A 25,905-nucleotide genomic window follows, 5' to 3' on the forward strand; every position below is an offset into this window, starting at 1 on the left:
CTTATTGATCTTCTGCCTGTATGATCCGTCCATTGATGAAAGTGGGGTGTTAAAGTCCCCCACTATTATTGTGTTACTGTCGATTTCTCCTTTTATGGCTGTTAGCATTTGCCTTATATACTGAGGTGCTCCTTTGTTGGGTACATATACATTTACGATTGTTTTATCCTCCTCATGGCTTGATCCTTTGATCATTATGTAGTGTCCTTTTTTGTCTCTTGTAATAGTCTTTATTTTAAAGTCTATATTGTCTGATATGACAATTGCTACTCCAGCTTTCTTTTGATTTCCATTTGCATGGAATACATTTTACCATCCCCTCACTTTCAGTCTGTATGTGTCCCTAGATCTGAAGTGGGTTTCTTTTAGACAGCATATATATGGGTCTTGTGTTTGTATCCATTCAGCCGGTCTATCTTTTGGTTGGAGCATTCAATCCATTTACATTTAAGGTAGTTACTGATATGTACTTACTGACGTTTTGTTAATTGTTTTGGCTTTGTTTTTGAAGGTCTTTTTTCTTCCCTTCCTCTTTTGTTTTCTTGTTACTTGATGTCTGTCTTTAGTGTTGTGTTTGGATTGCTTTTTCTTTTTTGTGTGTGTATCTGTTGTACATTTTTGGTTTGTGGTTCCCATGAGGTTTTGATATAGCAGTCTGTATATGTACAAGATTGCTTTAAGTTGCTGGTCTGTTAATTTCCAGTGCATTTCCAATATCCTGCATTCGTACTCTCCTCTTCCCATGATGGCTGGTTTTGATATCATACTTGTGTGTGGGTGATTTCCTACCTTTGTTTTATGTTTGCCTTTCCCGATGAGCTTTCCCATTCATAATTTTCTTGATTCTAGTTGTGGCCTTTTCTTTTCCGCCTAGAGAAGTTCCTTTAGGATTTGTTGTAAAGCTGGTTTGGTGATGCTGCATTCTCTTAGCTCTTGCTTGTCTGTAAAACTTTTGATTTCTCCATTGAATCTGAATGAGAGCCTTGCTGGGTAGAGTATTCTTGGTTGTAGGTTTTTCTCTTTTATCACTTTAAATATATCTTGCCATTCCCTTCTGGCCTGCAGAGTTTCTGCTGAAAAATCAGCTGGTAACCTTATGGGGATTCCCTTGTATGTTATTTGCTGCTTTTCTCTGTTGCTTTTAATATTTTCTCTTTGTCTTAATTTTTTGGTCACTTTGATTAATATGTGTCTCGGTGTGTTCCTCCTTGGGTTTATCCTGTATGGGACTCTCTGTGCCTCCTGGACTTGAGTGAGTGTTTCCTTTCCCATGTTAGGCAAGTTTTTGGCTGTTAGCTCTTCACATATTTTCTCAGCCCCTTTCTCTCTCTCTTCTCCTTCTGGGACCCCTTTAATGCCAATGTTGTGGATTTAATGTTGTCCTAGAAGTCTCTTAGACTGGCCTCATTTCTTTTCATTCTTCTTTCTTTATTCTGTTCCTCAGCAGTGATTTCCACCAATTTGTTTTCCAGCTCACTTATTCGTTCTACTGCCTCATTTATTCTGCTATTGATTCCTTCTAGTGTATTTTTCATTTCAGTTATTGTATTGTTCATCTCTGTTCATTAAAGCTTCTAACTCTTTGTTAAACATTTCTTGTATCCTCTTGGTCTGTGTCTCCATTGTTTTTCCTCTTGGTCTTGGATCATCTTTACTATCATTACTTTGAATTCTTTTTCAGGTAGGTTGCCTATCTCCACGTCACTTAGTTGTTCTTCTGGGGTTTTATCTTGTTCCTTAGTCTGGGAGATATTTCTCCGCTGTCTGGTATTGTCTCACTTGCTGTGTTTTTGTGGTCTCCATTCCTCAGGCCGTAGGATTGTAATTCTTCTTGGTTCCGGTGTCTGTCCCCTGGTGGGTGAGGTTGGTCCAGGGGCTTGTGCAGGCTTTCTGGTGGGAGGAACTGGTGCGTGCACACTGGTGGGTGGAGCTGTGTCATGTCCCCCTGGTGGGCAGGGCCATGTCAAGGTGTGTGTTTATAGGTGGCTGTTGGCTCAGGACAACTTTAGGCAGCCTGTCTCCTGAGGGGTGGGACTGTGTTCCCACCCTGTTCATTGTTTGGCCTGAGGCGTCCCAGGACTGGATCCTGCAGGCTGTTGGGTGGGGCCGATCATCGGTGCCAAAATGGAGACCCCCGGGAGAGCTCACGCCCAAGAGTTTTCCTTTGGCCCCCACGGTGAGCCACAGCCGACCCCCACCTCTCCCGGAGACCCTACAGTACCTGCAGGTAGGTCTGGCCCAGGCTCTTATGGAGTCACTGCTTTGCCCTGGGTCCCAGTGCACATGAAACCTTGTGTGCGGCCTCCAAGAGGGCCGTCTGTTTCTCTCAGTCCTGAGGAACTCCTGCACTCAAGCCCAGCTGACCTAGAAAGCCAAGTGCTCTGGGGGCTCCACCTCCTGATGCCAGATCCCCAGGCTGGGGAGCCTGATGTGGGGCTCCAGACTCTCACTCATATGGGAGAACCTCTGTGATATAGTTATTTTCCAGTTTGTGGATCGCCCATCTGGAAGGTATGGGATTTGATTATAATGCAGAAGTGAACTTCCTACTGTCTCACTGTGGCTTTGGATGTAGAATATCTTTTTTGGAAGGTTCAAGTCTTTTTAGTCAGTGGTTGTTCAGCAGTTAGTTGTGATTTTGGTGTTTTCGTGAGGGGAGGTGAGCTGAAGTCCTTTTACTCCACCATCTTGTCTCTCCTGCCAGTCCTGAAGAAACATTTTAAAACTGTCCGAATTTGCCCCTCCAGATGGTACCGGGCTTCCCTTGCCCTCTGACTGCTGGTCAGGTGTGCCGAGTGCCTTCAAGCACTGGGAGGGAGGGAGGAGGGAGGGAGGAGAGAGGTCAAGGTTGTGTGCCCTCTCTGCCACCTCCATGTACAGTGTCCTGGGCTGGCCCTGTGCCTTTCAGCCACGCAAGATCCCAGTGCCTGTGGGATGGCCTCTCTAGCATTCCTGCACCAGCTCACTCTCTCCAGTTCTGGGAGTTCCTCCCTCCCCGGCCCTCTAGGCCCAAGGGCTACAAACAGCATGTCACTGTTAGTAGCCTAGGGAACTGTGCCATCCTTTGTGCCTAGGGACTCAGCCTAAGTCAGTCTTTATTGAAGGGTTCTCCGATGACCTGAATTGGGCGTGCTATCTGTTTTCTGCCTGGAATCTGAGAGCTGCTGACAGATGCACAGATCGAATTGGACCTCAGGGCAGTGACAGTTTTTGATAGAGCACTCCTTATCTGCCTCTGTAGGGAGAAGAGGCGGGCTTTCAAGTTAATTTGAGGACTTGAAAGAATTGTATTACATGGAGAAGGATGTGAGAATAGTAAAATTTGCATTTGTGTGCGTTACATTATTTTGTTTTGAAATTTGTGAGTCAGAATTGCTTGTAGTCCATTTGATAGAATTAATACAATATTGTATGCATACAAAAAAAGGAAGAACAATTTGAAACTTGTTTGGCTGCTTTTAAAAGTCAAGCGACGGGGCTTCCCTGGTGGCGCAGTGGTTGAGAAATCTGCCTGCCAATGCAGGGGACACGGGTTCGAGCCCTCATCGGGGAGGATCCCACATGCCGCGGAGCGACTAAGCCTGTGTGCCACAAGTACTGAGCCTGCGCTCTAGAGCCCGTGCGCCACAACTGCTGAGCCCGCATGCCACAACTACTGAAGCCTGCACGCCTAGAGCCCATGCTCCACAACGGGAGAAGCCACCGCAAGGGGAAGCCTGCGGACCACAACGAAGAGTAGCCCCCGCTTGCCACAGCTAGAGAAGGCTCGCGCGCAGCAACAAAGACCCAACACAGCCAAAGAATAAAAATAAAATTAAAAAAAAAAAAAGTCAAGCGACAAGTTAGAAAGAGAAAGGCAAATATAATATTGCTTATGTGAAATCTTGAAAAACGGTACAGATGTGACCTTATTTGCAAAGCAGAAATAGAGACACAGATGTAGAAAACAAACTTACGGTTGCCAAGGGGGAAAGGGGGTGTGGGATGAATTGGGAGATTGGGATTGACATATATACACTACTATGTATAAAAGAGGTAACTAATGAGAACTGACTGTATAGCACAGGGAACTCTACTCAGTGCTCTGGGGTGACCTAAATGGGACAGAAATCTAAAAAAGAGTGGGTATATGTATAACTGACTCACTTTGCTGTACAGCAGAAACTAACACAACATTGTAAAGCAACTGTACCTCAATTTAAAAAAAAATAGGTAAACAATAAGGACCTACTGTATAGCACAGGAAAGAATACTCAATATCTTGTGATAACCTATAATGGAAAAGAATCTGAAAAAGAATATATATTATGTATATGTATAACTTAGTCACTTTGCTGTACACTTGGAACTAACACAACATTGTAAATTAACTAAACTTCAATTAAAAAAAAAAAAAAAAGTCAAGCGAAATGAGAGCACTTCAGGTTGGTAACGGCCAGGCTCTTCTACCTTCTTAGGCATAGCTCAGCCATCTCCTGAACTGCTGATTTTTCAGAAAGAATTAAAGAAAGCAGAAGATGCTATCACCTTGGAGCATAAGGAGTTTGAAACCCAGAAACAAGCTCTGCAAAAACAGCTGCAAAGTGAAGTGAGTATTTCTCCTTGAGCACCCAGGGGTCAGGCCAGTCCACTGCGTAGACGTGTGAACTTGGCACACGCCACACTGGTGTAAGTGGGCTTTATTTTAACATCAGAGGTCCCTCAAGGTGCTAAAGGGTGTCCTTTCTCATCTGAGAGAACTGTCCAGTGGTCATGTGACTTTATATTCATAATAGTCACAAAATCCAGAGGCAAGCAAACTCACTTAAACACAACATTTTCCAAGTCCTGATGGAGCCCACAGTGGAAGTGTCTCAATTCTCACCCTGTGACTTGGAAATACTGCTGCCCTCACTCTGGTGTCTGCCCATGCCCTGGAGTAGCTGCTCTGACATGCGTGTAAGAAGAAGTGGAAACTTGTGTTATCGGTCGTCATTTTAAAGGAACCCTGTGGGTTACGGGTGTAAAGCTGCTCAAAACTGGCAAAACAAAAAAAGAGAATAAGCCCAATGAGAGAATTGTTCCCTTTGAAGTGAGCTGTGATTTGTTTTACGTTGATTTCTTTTTCTTCTCTGATTCCCTGCAGATTGAGCACTCCGCCCAGCTGAAGGCCCAGATATTAGAATACGATGCTTCTGTCAAGAGGTTAACTGTGCAGGTTACCGATTTAAAATTGCAACTGAAACAAACTCAGATAGGTTAGAGGCATTTTTAACCTGTGTGTGTGTGTGTGTGTGTGTAAAACTTCTGACATTTGTGGAAATGTAATAATTGTTACTCGTTGAATTTTTAGTAATTCTCATAGTAGGGGTAAAACCATAGAGACATGGGCCATCTTAGAAGTCAAACTCCGTGTCCGTTTCATGGATACCAGCCAGGTCGTCAGCTAAGGTGACTTGCTTTCACAGGTGCCCCATGCTTGGGGGAGCCTCATACCCCAGATAGGAAAGGTGTGGTAGTGATGCAGAGGCCCCCAAATTCATCCTGGACCTAGGCTTTCCTTTTTTATTTGCTACCCTGATAATAAGAGCGGTCTACTCTTCAGTGGTTTTGTATACTCCTTGACAGGTGTATACACCTGTGGGAGAAGGCAGAGTGCCCTGGCAGAAAGAGCACTGCTTCTGGAATCAGAAAATTGGTTTTGTACCCCAATTTTGAAGTTAGTTGTTTGGCCTTGGACATGTTGCTTTTAACTTCCTTGGGCCTCAGTTTCCCCCTTTGTAATGAGGATGATAATACCTTCTGTGCCATGGAGGACGAAGGGGAAAGGTGATTGGCTCCAGTACAGTGCCTGGGGCATATAAAACACTGGGGAAATGGCCACTGCTCTCATCTTATTACTATGTCTTCCTGTGGATGCGTGACACCTGCCCTTGCTCCTTCATAACAAGTGTTCCTAGGCTTAGACACTTTCTTTAGCTGCTTTCAAGCTCAGTGCAAGTTCCTGAGTGTTCGTGATTTTGAGCCTTCCTCAGTTCCTTCTTCCCACTCAGGCCCTTGGCCCCTTCTCCCCACGCCAGTTTTATTTTGGTCTGTTTACTCATCTCCGCTCTTTCCCGTTCCTCATTTTGTCTCCACAATTCTGCATTTGCCAAACTGCCCACAGCTGAAACCTGTACCAAGCTCGTATCATTAGAAATAGTTTAATGAGGGTGGAAGCCTCTGGAGCATGGGCATCACAAGCATCTGTCCATGGCATCATCAAGATGGCCTTGCAGGAGCGGAGTGGTCACATTTGCTGGCTTTGCATTAGGCCAGCGCAGTGGCTCGATGCCTCGCTAACTGGGAGATTCAGCCGCAGTCCCCCATCCGTGACATGGGAGCCGTGAGAGTTCTGGGCCCACAGTGGTGGCCTGACCACGTGTCCTCCTTGTCTGAGACTCAGGCCGTATGCAGTGGATTTTGCCGCAGCCCTGGGAGTTCGGGGGCGGCATCCTGTAGTGAGACACATTCATTATTTTGAAGTCAAATGTGTGAACATTCATGCTGGGTGAAATAATTAAAGATTATAAATGGGTTTATATCAGCTCAGGTCAGGTTTTTCCACCACATGAGTTCAAGTCTGGTTAGGCTTTGTCCCCTAATACATTGTAAATACCTTTTTAGTTCTCAAAGCTTTTAGATTTCAGGGTCGTGCATAATGGATTGTGAAATAATAACATGCGTTACAAATGAAGGCATATGAAGCAGTAGCTGGTACACATAAGCTCTCAAGTAAATGTTAATTACTGTTATGACTGTGGTTTCACAAACTTTTCTTTTTTTAGTTTTATTTATTGAAGTATAGTTGATGAACAGTGTTAATTTCTGCTGTACAGCAGAGTGATTCAGTTACACGTATATATATATTCTTTTTGATATTATTTTCCATTGTGGTTTATCATAGGATACTGAATATAGTTCCCTGTGCTATACAGTAGGACCTTGTTGTTTATCCATTCCGTATATAATAGCTTACATCTGCTAACCCCAACCTCCCATTCCATCCCTCCCCCAAACCCCTCCCTCTTGGCAACCAGAAGTCTGTTCTCTTTGTGAGTCTGTTTCTGTTTCATAAATATGACAGAATTGAACACATCTTAGATTCCACATGTGGTATCACATGGTATTTGTTTTCTCTTTCTGACTTACTTCACTTGGTATGATATTCTCTAGTTGCATCCATGTTGCTGCAAGTGGCGTTATTTTCTTTTTTTTTTTTTTTACAGCTGAGTGATATTCCTGTGTGTGTGTGTGTGTGTATACCACATCTTCTTTATCCATTCATCTGTTGATGGACATTTAGGTTTCCATGTCTTGGCTATTGTAAATAGTGCTGCTATGAACATATGGGTGCATGTATCTTTTTGGATTAGAGTTTTGTCTGTATACGTGCCCAGGAGTGGGATTGCTGGTTCATACGGTAATTCTATTTTTACTTTACTGAGGAACCTCCATACTGTTTTCCATATTGGCTGTACCAACCTACATTCCCACCAACAGTGTAGGAGGGTTCCCTTTTCTCCACACCCTTTCCAGCATTTGTTATTTGTAGACTTTTTTTTTTTTTTTTGGTAGACTTTTTAATGATGGCTATTCTGACTGGTGTGAGGTGGTACCTCATTGTAGTTTTGATTTGAATTTCTCTAATGTTGAGTGTCTTTTCATGTGCCTATTGGCCATTTGTATTTCTTCTTTGGAGAAATGTCTACATAGGTCTTCCGCCAATTTTTCGATTGGGTTGTTTGTTTTTTTGTTGTTGAACTGTATGAGCTGTGTGTATATTTTGGAAATTAAGTCCTTGTTGGTCGCATCGTTATCAAATATTTTCTCCCATTCTGTGGGTTGGCTTTTGTCTTATGGTTTCCTTTGCAGAAGCTTGTAAGTTTGATTAGGTCCTGTTTGTTTATTTTTGCTTTTATTTCTATTGCCTTCGGAGACTGACCTAAGAAAACATTGGTACGATTTATGTCGGAGAATGTTTTGCCTGTGTTCTCTTCTAGACGTTTTATGGTGTCATGTGTTATGTTTAAGTCTTTAAGCCATTTTGAGTTTATTTTTGTGTATGGTGAGAGGGTGTGTTCTGACTTCATTGATTTACATGTGGCTGTCCAACTTACCCAACACCACTTGCTGAAGAGTCTGTCCTTTTTCCATTGTATAAGTAGATTCTTGCCTCTTTTGTCAAAGATTAATTGACCGTAGGTGTGTGGGTTTATTTCTGGGCTCTTTATTCTGTTCCATTGATCCATGTCTGTTTTTGTCCCAATACCATGCCATTTTGATTACTGTAGCTTTGTAGTATTGTCTGAAGTCTGGGAGGGTAATGCTTCCTGCTTTGTGTTTTTGCCTTAGGATTGCTTTGGCAATTCTGGGTTTTTTATGGTTCCATATAAATTTTAGGATTATTTGTTCTAGTTGTGTGAAAAATGTCATGGGTCATTTGATAGGGATCGCATTAAATCTGTAGATTGCTTTGGGTAGTATGGCCATTTTAACAACCTTCTTCCAGTCCGAGAGCATGGGATATCATTCTATTTCTTTGAGTTATCTTCAGTTTTCTTTACTAATGTTTCGTAATTCTCAGCGTATAAGTCTTTCACCTCCTTGGTCAGGTTCATTCCTAAGTATTTTACTTTTTGAGGTGTGATTTTGAAAGGTGTTGTTTTTTTACATTCCCTTCTGATGTTTCATTGTTAGTGTAAAGAAATGCAACAGATTTCTGTATGTTAATCTTGTATCCTGCTACCTTGCTGAATTCGTTGATCAGTTCTAGTAGTTTTTGTGTGGTGTCTTTAGGGTTTTCTGTATATAGTATCATGTCACCTGCAAATAGTGACAGTTTTACCTTTTCCCTTCCAATTTGGATATCTTTTATTTCTTTGTCTTGTATGATTGCTGTGGCTAGGACTTTCAGTACTGGGTTGAATAGAAGGGGTGAGAGTGGGCATCCTTGAGTTGTTCCAGATTTTAGCAGGAAGGCTTTCAGCTTTTCACTGTTGAGTATTACATTGGCTGTGGGTTTGTCATAAATAGCTTTTATTATGTTGAGACATGCTCCCTCTATACCCACTTTGGTGAGAGTTTTTATCATGAATGGATGTTGACTTTTGTCAGATGCTTTTTCTGCATCTATTGAGATGACCGTGTGGTTTTTGTTTTTTCTTTTGTTGATGTGGTATATCACATTGATTGATTTGCATATGTTGAACCATCCTTGTGAAGTTGGGATGAATCCCACTTGGTCATGGTGTATGATCTTTTTTATGTGTTGTTGGATTCGGTTTGCTAATAGTTTGTTGAGGATTTTTGCATCTATATTCTTCAGAGGTATTGGCCTGAAGTTTTCTTTTTTGGCAGTGTCTTTGTCTGGTTTTGGTATCAGGGTGATGGTGGCTTCATAGAATGTCTTTGGGAGTGTTCCCTCCTCCTCAAATTTTTGGAAGAGTTTGAGAAGGATCAGTATAAGTTGTTCTTTGTACGTTTGGTAGAACTTGCCTGTGAAGCCCTCTGGTCCTGGACTTTTGTTTGTAGGGAGTTTGTTGACTACAGATTCTATTTCACTTCTAGTATCCGTCTGTTGAAATTACTTATTTCTTCTTGATTCCATTTTGGTGGGCTATATGTTTCTAGAAAGTTGTCCAGTTCTTCTAGGTTGTCAAATTTGTTAGCATATAATTGTTCATAGTATTCCCTTAGGGTTTTTTGTATTTCTGTGGTATTGGTTGTTATATCTCCTTTTTCCTTTCTTTATTTTGTTTCTTTAGGTTCTCTCTCTTTTCTTCTTGGTGAACCTGGCCAGAGGTTTGTCAATCTTGTTTACCCTTTCAAAGAACCAGTTCTTGGTTTTATTGACTTTTTCTATTTTTTTAATCTCTATTTTATTTATTTTCTCTCTCATCTTTATTATTTCCTTCCTTCTGCTGACTTTAGGTTTTGTTTGTTCTTCTTTTTCTAATTTTTTTAAGTGGTAGGTTAGGTTTTTTATTTGACATCTTTCTCGTTTTTTTTTTTTAAGGAAGGCCTGTATTGCTATGAACTTCCCTCTAAGAACTGCTTTTGCTATGTCCCATAGATTTTTTATGGTTCTGTTTTCATTGTCATTTGTTTCGAGGTATTTTTAAATTTCCTCTTTGACTTCATCATTGATCCATTTTTTAGTAGCATATTGTTTAGTCTCCATGTAATCGTTTTTTCTCATTTCTTTTTCTGTGGTTGATTTCTAGTTTCATGCCATTGTAGTCAGAAAAGATGCTTGAGATAATCTCTGTACTCTTAAATTTGTTGAGGCTTTTTTTGTGCCCTAGTATGTAGTCAATCCTAGAGAATGTTCCATGTGCACTTGTGAAGAATGTGTATTCTGGCTTTCTTTTTGTTTTGTTTTGGATGTAGTGTTCTGAAACTATCAGTTAAGTCTAACTGTTCTATTGTGTTGTTTAGTATCTCTATTGCCTTACTGACTTTTTTTTTTTGTCTACAAGATCTGTCCATTGATGTGAGTGGGATGTTAAAGTCTCCTACTATTATTGTATTCTTGTCAGTTTCTCCCTTTATGTCTGTTAGTATTTGTTTTATGTACTTGGGTCCTCCTGTATTAGGTGCATACATGTTGATGTCTGTAAAATCCTCTTCTTGTATTGATCCTTTTATCACTGTATAGTGTCCTCCTTTATCTTTCTTTATGGCCTTTGTTTTAAAGTCTATTTTGTCTGATGTGAATATCGCAACCCCTGCTTTCTTGTCATTTCCGTTTGAATGAAATATCTTTTTCCATACCCTCACTTTCAATCTATGTGTGTCCTTCGCTGTAAAGTGGGTCTCTTGTAGTCAGCCTATTGTAGGCTCTTGTTTTCTTTTTAATCCAATCTGCCACTTTGTGTCTTTTGATTGGAGCATTCAGTCTGTTTACATTTAAGATGATTATTGATAGATATGTATTTATTGCAATTTTAAGCCTTGTTTTCCCATTGATTTTATATTTCTTTGTCCATTTGTTTTTGTTTTTCCTTGTGTGGTTTGATGATTTTCTTTTGTATTATGCTTATGTTCTCTTGTTTTTGTTTTTTGTGAATCTGTTGTATGTTTTTGATTTGTGGTTACCCTGTTTTCAAGTATGTTAACCCCATTCTGTATCTACTTGCCTTAGACTGGTAGCCATATAGGCTGAAACGCATTCTAGGAAATGAAAAAATAATCTACATTTTCTTAATCTCCTCCCCAACATTTCAAGATTTTGATGTCCTGTGTTACATCTTTATGTTCATTCTTTTGCTGTTCATTATGGTTATTGTCATTTCACAGAAATTTTTTGATTCTTTTTTAATCTGTGTACTGGTTTATTTAGTTGATTTGCTTTTCTCTTTTCTATTTAGAGAAGACCTTTCAATGTTTCCTTTAGGATAGGTTTAGTGTTGCTGTATTCTTTTAGTTTTCACTTGTCTGAGAAATTCTTAATCTCTCCTTGTATTCTAAATGATAATCTTGCTGGGTAGAGTATCCTAGGTTGCAGATTTTTCCCTTTCAGGACTTCGAATCAGTCTCTCGCCACTGCCTTCTGGCCTGCAGTGTTTGTGTAGAGAAGTCAGCTGATAGCTTTATGGGGGTTCCCTTGTAATTAACTCCTTGTTTTTCTCTTGCTGCTGTTAGCATCTTCTCTTTAACTTTTACCATTTTTATTATAATATGTCTTGCTATAGGTCTCTTTGGGTTTACGTTGCTTGGGACCCTCTGTGCTTCCTGCACCTGGATATCTGTTTACTTCTTGAGGTTTGAGAAGTTTTCAGCCGTAGTTTCTTCAAATACATTTTCGATCCCCTTTTCTCTTTCTTCCACTTCTGGAATCCCTATTATGCATAGATTGGCATGCTTTGTATTGCCTCATAGTTCTCTTATATTGGTTTCATTTTTTTTTTTTTTCATTTTGCTTTCTGTCTGCTGTCCTGATTGGGTGATTTCCATTATTCTATCTTCCAGATCACTTACTCGTTCTTCTGCATTATTTGTTTTGTTGTGGCCATGCTGCACAGCTTGCGGGATCTTAGTTTCCTGACCAGGGATTGAACCTGCACCCTCGGCAGTGAAAGCGCGGAGTCTTAACCACTGCACCACCAGGAAATTGCCTGTTCTTTTGCATTATTCATTCTACTATTCATTGCCTTTAGTTCAGTTTTCGTCTCGGCAAATGAGTTTTCTAATTTTTCTTGGTTCCTCTTTATAGTTTCTAGTTCCTTTTTACAGTACTCTGCATTTTTGTCGATATCCTTTCTTAATTCTTTCAGTATTTTCCTTATCTCCTTTTTGAAATTGGTGTCTATTAAACTGAAGAGATCTGTTTCTTTGTTCTTTTAGGGGAATTTTCTTGGTCTTTTAACTGGGAGCGGTTCCTCTGCTTCTTCATTTTACTTATATTTCTCTTATTCTGTGAGTTCAGGAGAATCAGTTATCTACTGTGGTCTTAGAGGGCTATTTATATGTGGCATCATCCCTGTGTAGCGTCTGTGGGTTTAATATTTTTTTGGCATGAGAGCTGTTTTTAGTACGGATGCCTGTCTCCTCTTTCCTCAACGTGTGCTGCTCATTATCCCCTTGATAGAGGGGGTGTGCAGACGCGGCAGCTGCTGCCCAGTCCCGGAGTTCTCGGCAGCAGTGGGGTCTCGTGCACCCCTGGAGCACACAGTGGGAGCAGAGGCAGCTTGCAACTGCTCCTGGAGCCTGGGAGGGCAGCTGTGGTGGCTTGTGACCACTCCTGGAGTCTGGGAGGGCAGCGGTGGTGGCAGCTGGAGACTGCTCCTGTAGCTCGTGTAGGTGGTGTCCTGCTGCCTTAGAGCATGCACAGTGAAGAAGGCTGCAGTGGCGGGTCCCACCCCTCCCCTCGCGCACCCCCCCAAACAGTGGCGCCTGGCTTCCTCTGCATACACCCTCAGGTGTGGTTGCATCAGACTTGAGCCCCTTCAGGCTGTTTGCACGCAGCCCACCCCAGTCCTCTCCCCGGGTCTGATCTCCGAAGCGTGAGCTTCAGCACCCAGCCCCGGCCCACGCTGGCGGACGCGCATCTCAGGCTGGGGATCACAGGGCGGTGGCACAGACCTTTTGTGCAGGTCTCTCTCCATCCTAGCTGCTGCAGACTGGTTGCTGCGTTCTCCTCCGAAGCTCTCTGTCTGTCCCGGCTGATCTCCACGCCGGGGAAGGGACTTGCTGGGGTGCAGGAACCTGGCCTCTTGCACAGCTCCCTCCCAGGGTGCAGGTCCTGTCCCGCTTCCTTTCTCACTTTCTTTTTTTTTTCTTTTTTCTTTTGTCCTACCTGCTTGCATGGAGATTTTCTTGCTCTTTCAGGTGTCTGAGGTCTTCTGCTAGCGTTCAGTAGATATTCTGTGAGAATCGTTCCCCATGTAGATATATGTTTGATGTATTTGTGGGAGGAGGTGAACGTCATGTCCTGCTATTCCACCATCTTTTTTTTTTTTAATTTATTTATTTATTTATGGCTGTGTTGGGTCTTCGTTTCTGTGCGAGGGCTTTCTCTAGTTGCGGCAAGCGGGGGCCACTCTTCATCGCGGTGCGCGGGCCTCTCACGGTCGCGGCCTCTCCCGTTGCGGAGCACAGGCTCCAGACGCGCAGGCTCAGTAGTTGTGGCTCACGGGCCCAGTTGCTCCGCGGCATGTGGGATCCTCCCAGACCAGGGCTCGAACCCGTGTCCCCTGCATTGGCAGGCAGATTCTCAACCACTGCGCCACCAGGGAAGCCCCTATTCCACCATCTTGATGGCTCCCTCCACAAACTGTTTAATGTGCCAGTTTGCCCTTATTACTTTGATTTTTTAGAAAAGAAATTCTCAATATATTTTAATTTGATTCTCCACCTTTTCCCTTCCTGTCTCACACTGTCTGTCTGTTTGTAACCCGTAGCTCTGGAGAACGAAGTGTACCGCAACACGAAGCAGTCTTTGTTAAATCACTCCATCAGTGGGTTAATGAGTGGCAAGGAGGGACCTCGTGATGATGACATAAGCAGGGATTTCTTGAAAAATCCTCTGAGACAAGAGGAACTGATGGCAGGCCCAGTTATACCACAGATCCCCAGTTACCCAAATGCCAGTGTGGAGAGTAGTTCCCCCGATTCCGACCTTGAGTTCGTAGCCAATACCACGGCAAGGGTGAGAGAGCTGGAGCAAGAGGCCGAGCGCTTGGAAAAAGCTTTCCAAAACTACCATCGAAGGGTCAGTCGGTGCCCCGCCAGGAGCCCATCGGCAGCCAGGAGCCTGCCCTCCCTGCACCTGCTGAGAGCTCTCAAGAACGTTCCTGCACGTGCTCCTGAGAAGTGTGTTTTTGCAGAGGACGGAGTTGCCTCTCAGCAGCCTCTGTTGAATGCGCATAGAGGGGACGAGAGTGAGGTATCTGAGGTGCCAGGCAGCACAGCCTCAAGGTCACACAAGGACACGGCCTCCAGACGCCTCTCCTCCACTCCCCTCCCCAAAGCAAGGAGCAGCCTTGATAGTGAGATGTACCTGGAAGGTAAGCTACTGCCAGAGGGGTTGCGGGATGCTCTGGATGTGGGTGGGTGGGTCCTCATCGGCCCTCTCCTCTGAGTGAGAGCGCAGCCAGGACGGCAGCGGGTCGTGGGAGCCGGGCCCAGGAGAGCCCTGCCTTTGAACCGCGGGCTCCTGGGGGACCACGGCGTCTCCCCCGAGTCACAGTTGCTGTGGGAGGCCATGGGATAGAGCATCAAGTGCCAGCGTTTTGCTTGGCACAGAAAGGTGTTCAGAGACTGACAGTGGCTTTTCCTTGGCTGCGGGTTAGTTTCATGTGTTTCCTTGTTACCGCTGCAGTTTCATTCAGGTGCCTGAATTGTCCGTTCTGTGGATCATTTACACATACCCCACTGTTTGCAAGAATGATAGAGTTCATTTTCAAAGCAATAGAACTCTTTACAAATCACACTGCTGTCTTCTCCGCACAATCTGTAACATGCTCACCCTGGTTCCTCCTGCCTTGTAGGGCTGGGCCAGTCCCCTGCCGCTGTCCCCGGTCCCGACAGAACGCCGCAGCCTTCACCTGCCGAGTCCAGGCACAGCCTTTCCGTGCACTCGCTCTCCAGCCCTGCGGGGCAGAAGGCCGGGTATGTACCACCTTCTGCCCAGCCTCTGCCAACGCTGGTTGCTGCCTACGATCTCAGTCATGGCGTGTTTGGGTCTTTTAGGTGATATTAAAGACTGTGTGGCAGTATAGAATTTGCAGTCAGATTGTGAGATGTGTGATCTTTGAGAATCATCTGAATTACCTGGGGGAAAAAAAGACTCCTTTTAGCAAATGAGTAATTTTTACTCGTTTGCTAAACTTGATGTATAGAATATGTACTATGGTATTAATAAGCATTTGCATAGTTCCATGAATAGACTTGGTTTATAAAGATAAAACAGACGTACAGACTGCAAAACCAAATAAATTGAGTGTAAACTTAAAATAGTTTCATACATCATTAAAAAGCCACAAATATTTAGGCATTTAAATATAAGCAAATAAGGTTCCACTTTGTAAATCATTGAAATAAATTCGAAAGTGGTATTGGGTCCTAGGATATGATGGCTGGAGCAGGATGCGGTGGGTGTGTTGAGAAGCTCGGGGGAGGGAGGGGCAGGCTGGCATTCGAGTCACGTGGGGGGACTCCTGCCTGGGCCCAGTCCCCGTGGCAGGAGATTCTGACTCCTTCATTCTGGGCTCAGGCCTAGGCATCTATGTGTTGATGCAGTTCTACTGTACAGAGTTGAAAACTGCCACATGTGCCTGTCCTGGTCCTCAAGTATGTAATAGTTTTTATATCACTCCTTCTGTGCTAAAGCCAAGAGGAGAGGCAGGACACACATGGGCCGAGGTAGGGCACTGTGGTGTGTTGCATCTTCAGCTGGCTCACGCTAAAGGTGTGCACAGCTTTTCAAAAACCTGTTTTCAAAAATTTTTTGTAGTTCTTAAAAAAAAAACAAAAACAAAATTCCCTCCTAGGAACAGCCTTGTTATCGTCTGTGAACAGTGGTAGTACCTACCTCACAGCATGAGGCGGTCTGGAGGAGTGACTGAGTTAAAGTGTATTAACTGTTTGGAATGACGCCTGGTGCGTGGAGAGCACCCAGTGCAGCGTAGCTCTTATTCTCTCTGAGTCCACGAAAAATTAATTTTCTAAAGCATTTTCTCGAGTCACAAAAGGCTTTTTCATCACCCTGTGCTCTTGTGTCTTACATTATTAAAGCTTCACATTCTTGAATTTTATTCTTCCCATCCAGTCTTTATCAAAAACAAACAGAACTTCAAGACAAAAGTGAATTTTCAAATCCGGACAAGCTAGCTTTTAAGGATCGTGAGGAATTTGAACCACCTTTTGAATGTAAGTTTAAATATTAATACTCGTTTTTATAAGTTCAAAATGTAGAAAGTTTAGTTTTGGCAAAACATACCCATTGTTATAAAAAAACAAAGCAGTTACAAATTAGGACATTTTTGTTTTGAGATAAAACCACACATACACGTACAGTGCCTCGTTTTTGTATCAGAAAGATTTTCAGATTCTGAGTTCCATTTATTAAAAATTTCAGGATAACTAATTGCAAAGTCGGAGCTAAGCCCATAAGTGAATCCTTAATTTATGAAGTTTAGGATTGCCTCAGGTTTAAAATAAGTGACTTCTTAAAATTTGCTTTTTTTCCTCTTTTATGGAATGTGAAAAAGTTATTATTATTTTTTTTTTGAATTATACTGATTGCATCAATTGCCTCAGATTGAGAAAACCCTTTCTTAGTTAGAGAATGGAGGTAAAAGAGTATTAGCTTAAGAGTCTAGAAACTGGTGCCCTGACTTTGGCCCTGCCTTTGGCCCTGCCTTTGGCCCTGCCTTACACTGAAGCAGGAGGCTCCGAGGTAGAACAGTCTAAACTATGGATGTAGAGTCAACCAGCTCTGAGGTTCTTTCCGGATTGGCAAGTCTTGTGTTATTTTTGGTTATAGAAGCTTTATTCATGATAGCCAGAAACTTGAAACAACCCAGGTATCCTTCAGTTAGTGAATGGTTAAACAAATGATGGCAAATCTATACCATGAACTACCACTCAGCAATTACATGAAACGGAGTATTGATACATGCAACAGTTTGCATGGATCTCCACAGGATTAGCTTAGTGAGAAAAATCAATCCGAAGATTACATACTGTAATAGCTTATATAACATTCTTTTTTTTAATTGAAGTACAGTTGATGTACAATATTATATGTTACCATGTACAATATAGTGGTTCACAATTTTTAGAGGTTATACTCCATTTACAGTTATGGAATATTGGCTCTATTCCCTGTGTTATATTGGGAAGTCTTTTTTTTTTTTTCTTATTAGAGTATAGTTGATTTGCAGTGTGGTGCTAATTTCTGCTGTACAGCAAAGTGACTCAGTTATACGCCTATATACATTTTTTTATATTCTTTTCCATCATAGTTTATCCCAGGAGATTGGATATAGTTCCCTGTGCATATAGTAGGACCTTGTTGTTTTATTCATTCTAAATGTCATAGTTTGCATCTACTAACCCCAAACTCCTAGTCCATCCCTCTCTCTCCCCCGTCTTCCCCTCGGCAGCCACAGGTCTGTTCTCTATGTCTGTGAGTCTGTTTCTGTTTCATAGATAGGTTCATTTGTGCCATATTTTAGACTCTACGTTCAAGTGATATCCTATGGAATTTGTCTTTCTCTTTCTGACGTACTTCACTTAGTATGATAATCTCTAGTTCCATCTATGTTGCTGCAAATGGGATTATTTTGTTCTTTTTTATGGCTGAGTAGTATTCCATTGTGTATATGCACGACATCTTCTTCATCCATTCATCTTTCAATGGACATTTAGGTTGTTTCCTTGTCTTGGCTATTGTGAATAGTGCTGCTATGAACATAGGGGTGCATGTATCTTTCTGGATTCGAGTTTTGTCTGGGTATATGCCCAGGAGTGGGATTGCTGGACCATATGGTAATTCTATTTTTAGCTTTCTAAGGAACTGCCATACTGTTTTCCATAGTGGCTGTACCAACCTACATTCCCACCAACAGTGTAGGAGAGTTGTTTGTTCTCCACACCCTCTCCAGCATTTATTATTTGTAGACTTTTTAACGATGGCCATTCTTTTTTTTTTTTTTTTTTAATTTTTATTTATTTATTTATTTATTTATTTATTTATTTATGGCTGTGTTGGGTCTTCGTTTCTGTGCGAGGGCTTTCTCTAGTTGCGGCAAGTGGGGGCCACTCTTCATCGCGGTGCGCGGGCCTCTCAGTATCGCGGCCTCTCTTGTTGCGGAGCACAGGCTCCAGACGCGCAGGCTCAGTAATTGTGGCTCACGGGCCTAGTTGCTCCGCGGCATGTGGGATCTTCCCAGACCAGGGCTCGAACCCGTGTCCCCTGCATTGGCAGGCAGATTCTCAACCACTGCGCCACCAGGGAAGCCCCAACGATGGCCATTCTGAGTGGTGTGAGATGGTACCTCATTGTAGTTTTGATTTGCATTTCTCTGATAATTAGTGATGTTGAGCATCTTTTTTTTTTTTATAAATTATCCCAATATTTGATTCATTAAAATTTGATTCATTATAATTCATTAAAATTATAATTTACAAAATACTTCGATTTACATATTATTTGGTCTACCTGGTTCTAACCTTACTCTACTAAAATATGTTCTCAGCAAAATAGAGTGTTAAAACAGTCAAATAATGATATATCACTCCTCTGCTCAAAACCTTGTACTGGCCTCTCAAGTATCCCACTCAGATGAAAAGTCCAGGTCCTTACGCTGAGGTTAACAATTCTCTCTGTGGTATTCACTCTCCCCGCAAATCTTCCCTTTTTGCCTATAAAGGGGTCTCAAATTATCACCATTAGTATTACCCATTCAGTTCAGGGCCATTAAAACCAATTAAGTCGTGGGACTTCCCTGGTGGTCCAGTGGTTAAGAGTCTGTGCTTCCAATGCAGGGGGCACAGGTTCCATCCCTGGTTGGGGAACTAAGATCCCAACATGCTGTGGCCAAAATAAATAAAACCAATTAAGTCAGGTGATCTGGAACATGCACTCTGGCCCTCTTGATCTAGTTCCCTTTACTTCTCAGATCTCAGCTCACTTTCCCGGCTCATTCAGTTTAGGCACCCGGGCCTCCTTGCTCTTTTCCCAACACTGTACCCTTTTTATATATTGTCACATTCAATTTGCTAAAGTTTTGTTAAGAATTTTTGCATCTAGAGCATCTTTTCTTTACTGGCCATCTATATGTCTTCCTTGGAGAAATGTCTATTAAGGTCTTCAGCCCATTTTTCGATTGTGTTGTTTGTTCTTTTGTTGTCGAGTTGTATGAGCTGTTTGTATATTTTGGAGATTAAGCCCTTGTTAGTCACATCACTTGCAAATATTTTCTCCCATTCTGAGGGTTGTCTTTTCGTCTTGTTTATGATATCCTTTGATGTGCAAAAGCTTATAAGTTTGATTAGGTCCCATTTGTTTGTTTTTGTTTTTATTTCTGTTGCCTTGGGAGACTGACCTAAAAAATATTGTTACGATTTATGTCAGAAAATGTTTTCCCTAGGATTTTTCCTAGGATTTTTATGGTGTCATGTCTTATGTTTAAATCTTTAACCCATTTTGAGTTTATTTTTGTGTATGGTGAGATGGTGTGTTCTAAATTCATTAATTTACATGCAGCTGTCCAACTTTCCCAACGTCACTTGCTGAAGAGACCATCTTTTTCCCATTGTATATTCTTTCCTTCTTTGTCGAAGATTGACCATAAGTGTATGGGTTTGTTTCTGGGCTCTGTTCTGTTTCATTGATCCATATGTCTGTTTTTGTGCCAGTACTATTCTGTTTTGATTACTGTAGCCTGGTAGTATTGTCTGAAGTCTGGGAGGGAAATGCCTCCTGCCTTGTTTTTTTGCCTCAGGATTGCTTTGGCAATTCTGGGTCTTTTATGGTTCAATATAAATTTTAGGATTATTTGTTCTAGTTCTGTGAAAAATGTCATGGGTCATTTGATAGGGATCACATTAAATCTGTAGGTTGCTTTGGGTAATATGGCCATTTTAACAACCTTCTTCCAATCCAAGAGCATGGGATATCTTTCTATTTCTTTGAATCCTCTTTAATTTCCTTATTTATGTTTTGTAGTTCTCAGTGTATAAGTCTTTCACCTCCTTGGTTATGTTTATTCCTCAGTTTTTTTGTTTTTTGGGTTCTGGTGCAATTTTAAAAGGTATTGTTTTTTTACATTCCCGTTCTGTTATTTCATTGTTAGTGTAAAGAAATGCAACAGATTTCCGAATGTTAATCTTGTATCCTGCTACTTAGCTGAATTCATTTATTAGATCTAGTAGGTTTTGTGTGGAGTCCTTAGGGTGTTCTATATATTGAATATAGTGTCATGTCATCTGCATATAGTGACCATTGTACCTCTTCGCTTCCAATTTGGATATCTTTTGTTTCTTTGTCTTGTATGATTGCTGTGGCTAGGACTTTCAGTACTGTGTTGAATAGAAGGGGTGAGAGTGGGCATCCTTGAGTTGTTCCAGATTTTAGCAGGAAGGCTTTCAGCTTTTCACTGTTGAGTATGACATTGGCTGTGGGTTTGTCATCAATAGCTTTTATTATGTTGAGACATGCTCCCTCTATACCCACTTTGGTGAGAGTTTTTATCATGAATGGATGTTGAATTTTGTCAGATGCTTTTTCTGCATCTATTGAGATGACCATGTGGTTTTTGTCTTTTGTTTATGTGGTGTATCACATTGATTGATTTGCATATGTTGAACCATCCTTGTGAAGTTGGGATGAATCCCACTTGGTCGTGGTGTATGATCTTTTTTATGTGTTGTTGGATTCGGTTTGCTAATAGTTTGTTGAGGATTTTTGCATCTGCATGCATCAAAGATATTGGCCTGTAATTTTCCTTCTTGGTAGTGTCTTTGTCTGGTTTAGGTGTCAGGGTGATGGTGGCTTCATAGAATGTCTTTGGGAGTGTTCCCTCCTCAAGTTTTTGGAAGAGTTTGAGAAGAATCAGTATAAGTTCTTCTTTGTATGTTTGGTAGAATTTGCGTGTGAAGCCATCTGGTCCTGGACTTTTGTTTGTAGGGAGTTTTTTGACTACGGATTCTATTTCACTTCTAGTGATCGGTCTGTTCAAATTATTTATTGCTTCTTGATTCCATTTTGGTGGGCTGCATGTTTCTAGAAAGTTGTCCGTTTCTTCTACATTGTTGAATTTGTTGGCATATAATTGTTCATAGTATTGTCTTATGGTTTTTTGTATTTCTGAAGTATCAGCTGAGATTTCTCCTTTTTCATTTTTTTATTTTGTTTATTTGGATTCTCTCCTCTTCTTGGTGAGCCTGGCCGGAGGTTTGTTAATTTTGTTTACCCTTTCAAAGAACCAGCTCTTGTTTTTACTGATTTTTTTCTATTGTTTTTTAAATCTCTATTTTATTAATTTCCTCCCCGATCTTTATTACTTCCTTCCTTCTGCTGACTTTCGGTTTTGTTTGTTCTTTTTCTAATTCTTTTAGGTGGTATATTAGGTTATTTGAGATTTTTTTTTGTTTTTTGAGGAAAGCCTGTATCGCTATGAACTTCCCTCCAAGAACTGCTTTTGCTATGTTCCATAGATTTTGTATGGTTGTGTTTTCATTGCCATTTGTCTCAAGGTATTTTTTAATTTTTCTTTTTTTTTTTAAATATTCATTTATTAATTTATTTGGTTGCACGAAGTCTTGGTTGTGGCACGTGGCATCTTTGTTGCCACGTGTGGGATTTCATTGCAGCGTGTGGGATCTTCGTTGCAGCATATGGGATCTTTAGTTGCGGCATGTGGGATCTAGTTCCCTGACCAGGGATCGAACCCAGGCCCCCTGCATTGGGCACACGGAGTCTTAACCACTGCGCCACCAGGGAAGTCCCTAATTTTCTTTTTGATTTCCTCATTGACCCATTGGTTTTTTAGTAACATGTTGTTTAGTCTCTGTGTAATCGTTCTTTTCTCATTTCTTTTTCTGTGCTTGATTTCTAGTTTCATGCTGTTGTGGTCAGAGAAGATGCTTGAAATAATTTCTGTACGCTTAAATTTGTTGAGGTTAGTTTTGTGCCCTAGTATGTGGTCAATCTTAGAGAATGGTCCATGTGCACTTGAAAAGAATGCATATTCTGTTCTTTTTCTTGGATGTAGTGTCCTGAAAATATCAATTAATTCTAACTTTTCTACTGTATCATTTAGGACCTCTGTTGCCTTATTGATCTTGTCCAGAAGATCTGTCCATTGATGTTAGTGTGTGTTAAAATCTCCTACTACTATTGTATTCCCATCAATTTCTCCCTTTATGTCGGTTAGTATTTGTTTTATGTATTTGGGTGCTCCTGTATTACGTGCATATATGTTGATGCGTGTAAAAGCCTCTTCTTGTATTGATCCTTTTACCATTATATAGTGTCCTTTTTATATTTCTTTATGACCTTTGTTTTAAAGTCTATTTTGTCTGTTATGAGTATTGCAACTGCTGCTTTCTTGTCATTTCCGTTTGCATGATATCTTTTTCCATCCACTCACTTTCCATCTATGTGTGTCCTTTGCCCTAAGGTGGGTCTCTTGTAGGCAGCATATTGTAGGCTCTTGTTTTTTAATCCAGTCTGCCACTCTGTTTTTTTTTTTTAATTAATTAATTTATTTGGTAGTGCTGGGTCTTAGTTGCAGCACATTGGCTCCTTAGTTGCGGCAGGTGGGCTTCTTAGGTGCAGCGTGCATGTGGGATCTAGTTCCCTGACTAGGGATTGAACCCGGGCCCCCTGCATTGGGAGCACGGAGTCTTAACCACTGCGCCACCAGGGAAGTCCTGTGTCTTTTTATTGGAGCATTCAGTCCATTGACATTTAAGGTAATTATTGGTACGTATGTATTTATTGCCATTTTAAATCTTGTTTTCCAGTTGATTCTGTGTTTCTTCTTTGTTCCTTTCTTTTTGTGGTTTGAGGATTTCCTTTTATGCTTGTGTTTTCTTTCTGGTTTTTGTGAATCTATTGTATGCTTTTGACTTGCAGTTGCCCTGTTTTTCAAGTATGTGAACCCCTTCCTGTATCTGCTTGTTTTAGACTGATAGTCATATAGGCCCAAACACATTCTTAAAAGAAGTCTACATTTTCTTACTTTCCTTCCCCACCTTTTACGGTTTTGATGTCCTTTTTTTTTAACATCTTCATGTTTATCCTTTTGCTGTTCCTTGTTTTATCGTCGCTTTCACAAATTGGTTTTTGTTTTTTTCTTTTTGATCTATATACTGGCTAATTTAAGTGATTTACTTTCCAATAGTGATTTTGTCCTTCCTGTATCTTTTTGTTTCTTTTCTATTTAGAGAAGACCTTTCAATATTTCTTTTCAGATAGGTTTAGTATTGCTGTTTTCTTTTCATTTTTACTTGTCTGAGAAATTCTTTATTTCTCCTCCTCTTCTAAATGATAATCTTGCTCGGTAGAGTATTCTAGGTTGCAGATTTTCCCATTTCAAGACTCTGAATATATTTTGCCACTCACTTCTGGCCTGCAGCATTTCTTTAGAAAAATCAGCTGATAGCCTTATCAACTTATCAACTGGGAGGGTTCCCTTTTAATTAACTCTTTGTCTTTCTTTTGCTGCCTTTAGAATCCTCTCTTTAACTTTTGCCATGTTTATTATAATATGTCTTGGTATAGGTCTCTTTGGGTTTACCTTGTTTGGGACTCTCTGTACTTCCTGTATCTGGATATCTGTTTCTTTAGGTTTGGCAAGTTTTCAGCCATAGTTTCTTCAAATACATTTTCTATCCCCTTTTCTCTTTCTTTTCCTTCTGGAATCCCCATTATGGGGAGATTGACCTGCTTTGTATTATCCCATTGGTCTCTTACATTGCTTTCATTTTTTTTCATTTGGTTTTCTGTCTGCTGTTTTGATTGTGTAATTTCCATTATTCTGTCTTCCAGATCACTTATTGTTTCTTCTGCATTATTCATTCTGGTATTCATTGCTTTTAGCTCACCTTTAGTCTTGGCAAATGAATTTTCTATTTTTTCTTAGCTCCTTCTTATAGTTTCTAGTTCCTTTTTATAGTTATCCACATTTCTGTTGACAGCCTTTCTTAATTCCTTCAGTATTTTCTTTTCTTTTCTTTTCTTTTTTTTTTTTTTTTTAACTCAGTGTCTGTTAGACTGAAGAGGTCTGTTTCATTGTTTGTTCTTTCAGGGGAATTCTCTTGGTCTTTTATCTGGGAGTGGTCCCTCTGCTTCTGCATTTTACTTATATTTCTCTTACTCTGAATTTAGGAGAAACAGTTATCATCTACTGTGGTCTTGGAGCGCTATTTATATGCAAAAGCGTCCCTGCGTAGCTTGTGTGAGTTTAGTATTTTTTTTTGCGTGAGGGCCGTTTTTGGTTTGGATGCTTACCGTCTCTTTCCTCAGTGTGTGCTGGTTGTTATCCCTGTGATAGGGGTGTGCAGGTGTGCGGCCCATGCATCCTCCCAGGAGGGCAGGGGAAGTGGTTGGTGCCCGGTTGTGGGATCCTCGGCAGTGGCAGCGGTTGCACCTGCCCCCAGAGCTTGTGTAAGCGGTGCCCTGCCACCTGAGAGTGTGCATGGAGAGAGAAGCTCCTATGGTGGTCCCGCTCCTCTCCTTGCACGTCCCCCAGCAACGGCGCCTTGCCTATCTGGCCGTCCCAGGCTTCTTCCCTTACTCCCTCAGTTGTGGCACACCACACCCTAGCGCCCTCAGGCTGTCTCCTCGGTTCTGACCTCTGAAGCCTGAGCCTCAGCACCTAGCCCCAACCCGCCCCAGCAGGGTGAGGGGTGCCGGGTGGCAGCACCAACCGTCTGTGCAGGTCTCTGTCTGTTTTGCCCTCTGCAACCTGGTTGCTGCGCTCTCCTCCAAGTCTTCAAAGCTCCCCCTCTTTGCCAGCTGATCTCCCCACCAGTGAGGGGACTTGCCAGGGTGCGGAAACCTTTCCTTTTTCGCAGCTCCTTCCCGCGGGTGCAGGTCCTGTCCCGATTCCTTTCTCTCTCTTTCTCTTTTTTTTTTTCTTTATTACTTTATCCTACTCACTCACCTGGCGTTTTCCTCACCCTTTTGGAAGTCTGAGGTCCTCTGCCAGTGTTCAGTCGATGTTTTGTGAGAATCATTCCACGTGTAGATGTATTTTTGATGTATTAGTGGGAGAAGGTGAGCTACATGTCCTCCTCCTCCACCATCTTGATCTGATCCCCCAGGAAGTCTTTGTATTTGTATATTAACCTATTGTCTGCCTTGTGAGCTTCATCCTCAAGTCTGAGTGTATAGTATTTTGAACAGGTAAACGAAAGCGCTTAGTATGTTTTACCAGATCTTTGTAACCAACTTCATTAACTTTGTTAAATCATTGATATTTAAATAGAATTCAAATGATGATCTGCCAAGCCAGGTGAATTCTTCTGTCACTGGATTGATTTTCCTACTGGGTAACAAATTGAATTTGTAAATGAATCTCCTAAGAATGCTTTGAGAAACAGATACATTGGCAAGTGGCTAGGATGACTTCCTAGAATCCTGTAAGGAAAGAGCTGGTCCAGTTGCTCTGTCTGAAACTTAAGTGCTCAGCAAGGAGTTATCCCCACCCTCCCTTCTCTTGCTGCTGCTGCTGTTAAGGACTCATGGGAGACTCGTTTGCACCTCATGTAGATGCAGGGAACGTGCCGAGGCAGTTTGAGATGGACGGCCTCCATCCTGCTGGCAACATGCCTCATGTGGAAGGTGCTGCAGCCCCTGTGCCTGCCAGACCTGTCTCCTATCAGTACCCAAGTAAGTTTTTCTTTAACTAACGGGATATGTTAATA

The 25,905-nt window shown here is 41.7% G+C and overlaps 1 protein-coding gene across 5 annotated transcripts in view; it reads left to right on the top strand.

The window, feature by feature from the left end:
- OFD1 (OFD1 centriole and centriolar satellite protein) overlaps positions 1-25,905 on the top strand; it is a 63,439-nt gene that overhangs the window by 32,618 nt on the left and 4,916 nt on the right. For 4 of the 5 annotated variants that reach the window (XM_036840738.1, XM_036840741.1, XM_036840739.1 and 1 more), the window contains 6 exons: positions 4,458-4,588; positions 5,126-5,237; positions 13,923-14,528; positions 15,012-15,132; positions 16,292-16,392; positions 25,751-25,870. In XM_036840738.1, coding sequence (XP_036696633.1) covers positions 4,458-4,588; positions 5,126-5,237; positions 13,923-14,528; positions 15,012-15,132; positions 16,292-16,392; positions 25,751-25,870 — 1,191 coding nt within the window. The remainder of the gene's footprint in view (positions 1-4,457; positions 4,589-5,125; positions 5,238-13,922; positions 14,529-15,011; positions 15,133-16,291; positions 16,393-25,750; positions 25,871-25,905) is intronic. The other variant, XM_036840742.1, reaches the window with a different exon arrangement.

Source organism: Balaenoptera musculus, chromosome X, assembly GCF_009873245.2.
Source record: "Balaenoptera musculus isolate JJ_BM4_2016_0621 chromosome X, mBalMus1.pri.v3, whole genome shotgun sequence".
Lineage (NCBI taxonomy): Eukaryota > Metazoa > Chordata > Mammalia > Artiodactyla > Balaenopteridae > Balaenoptera > Balaenoptera musculus.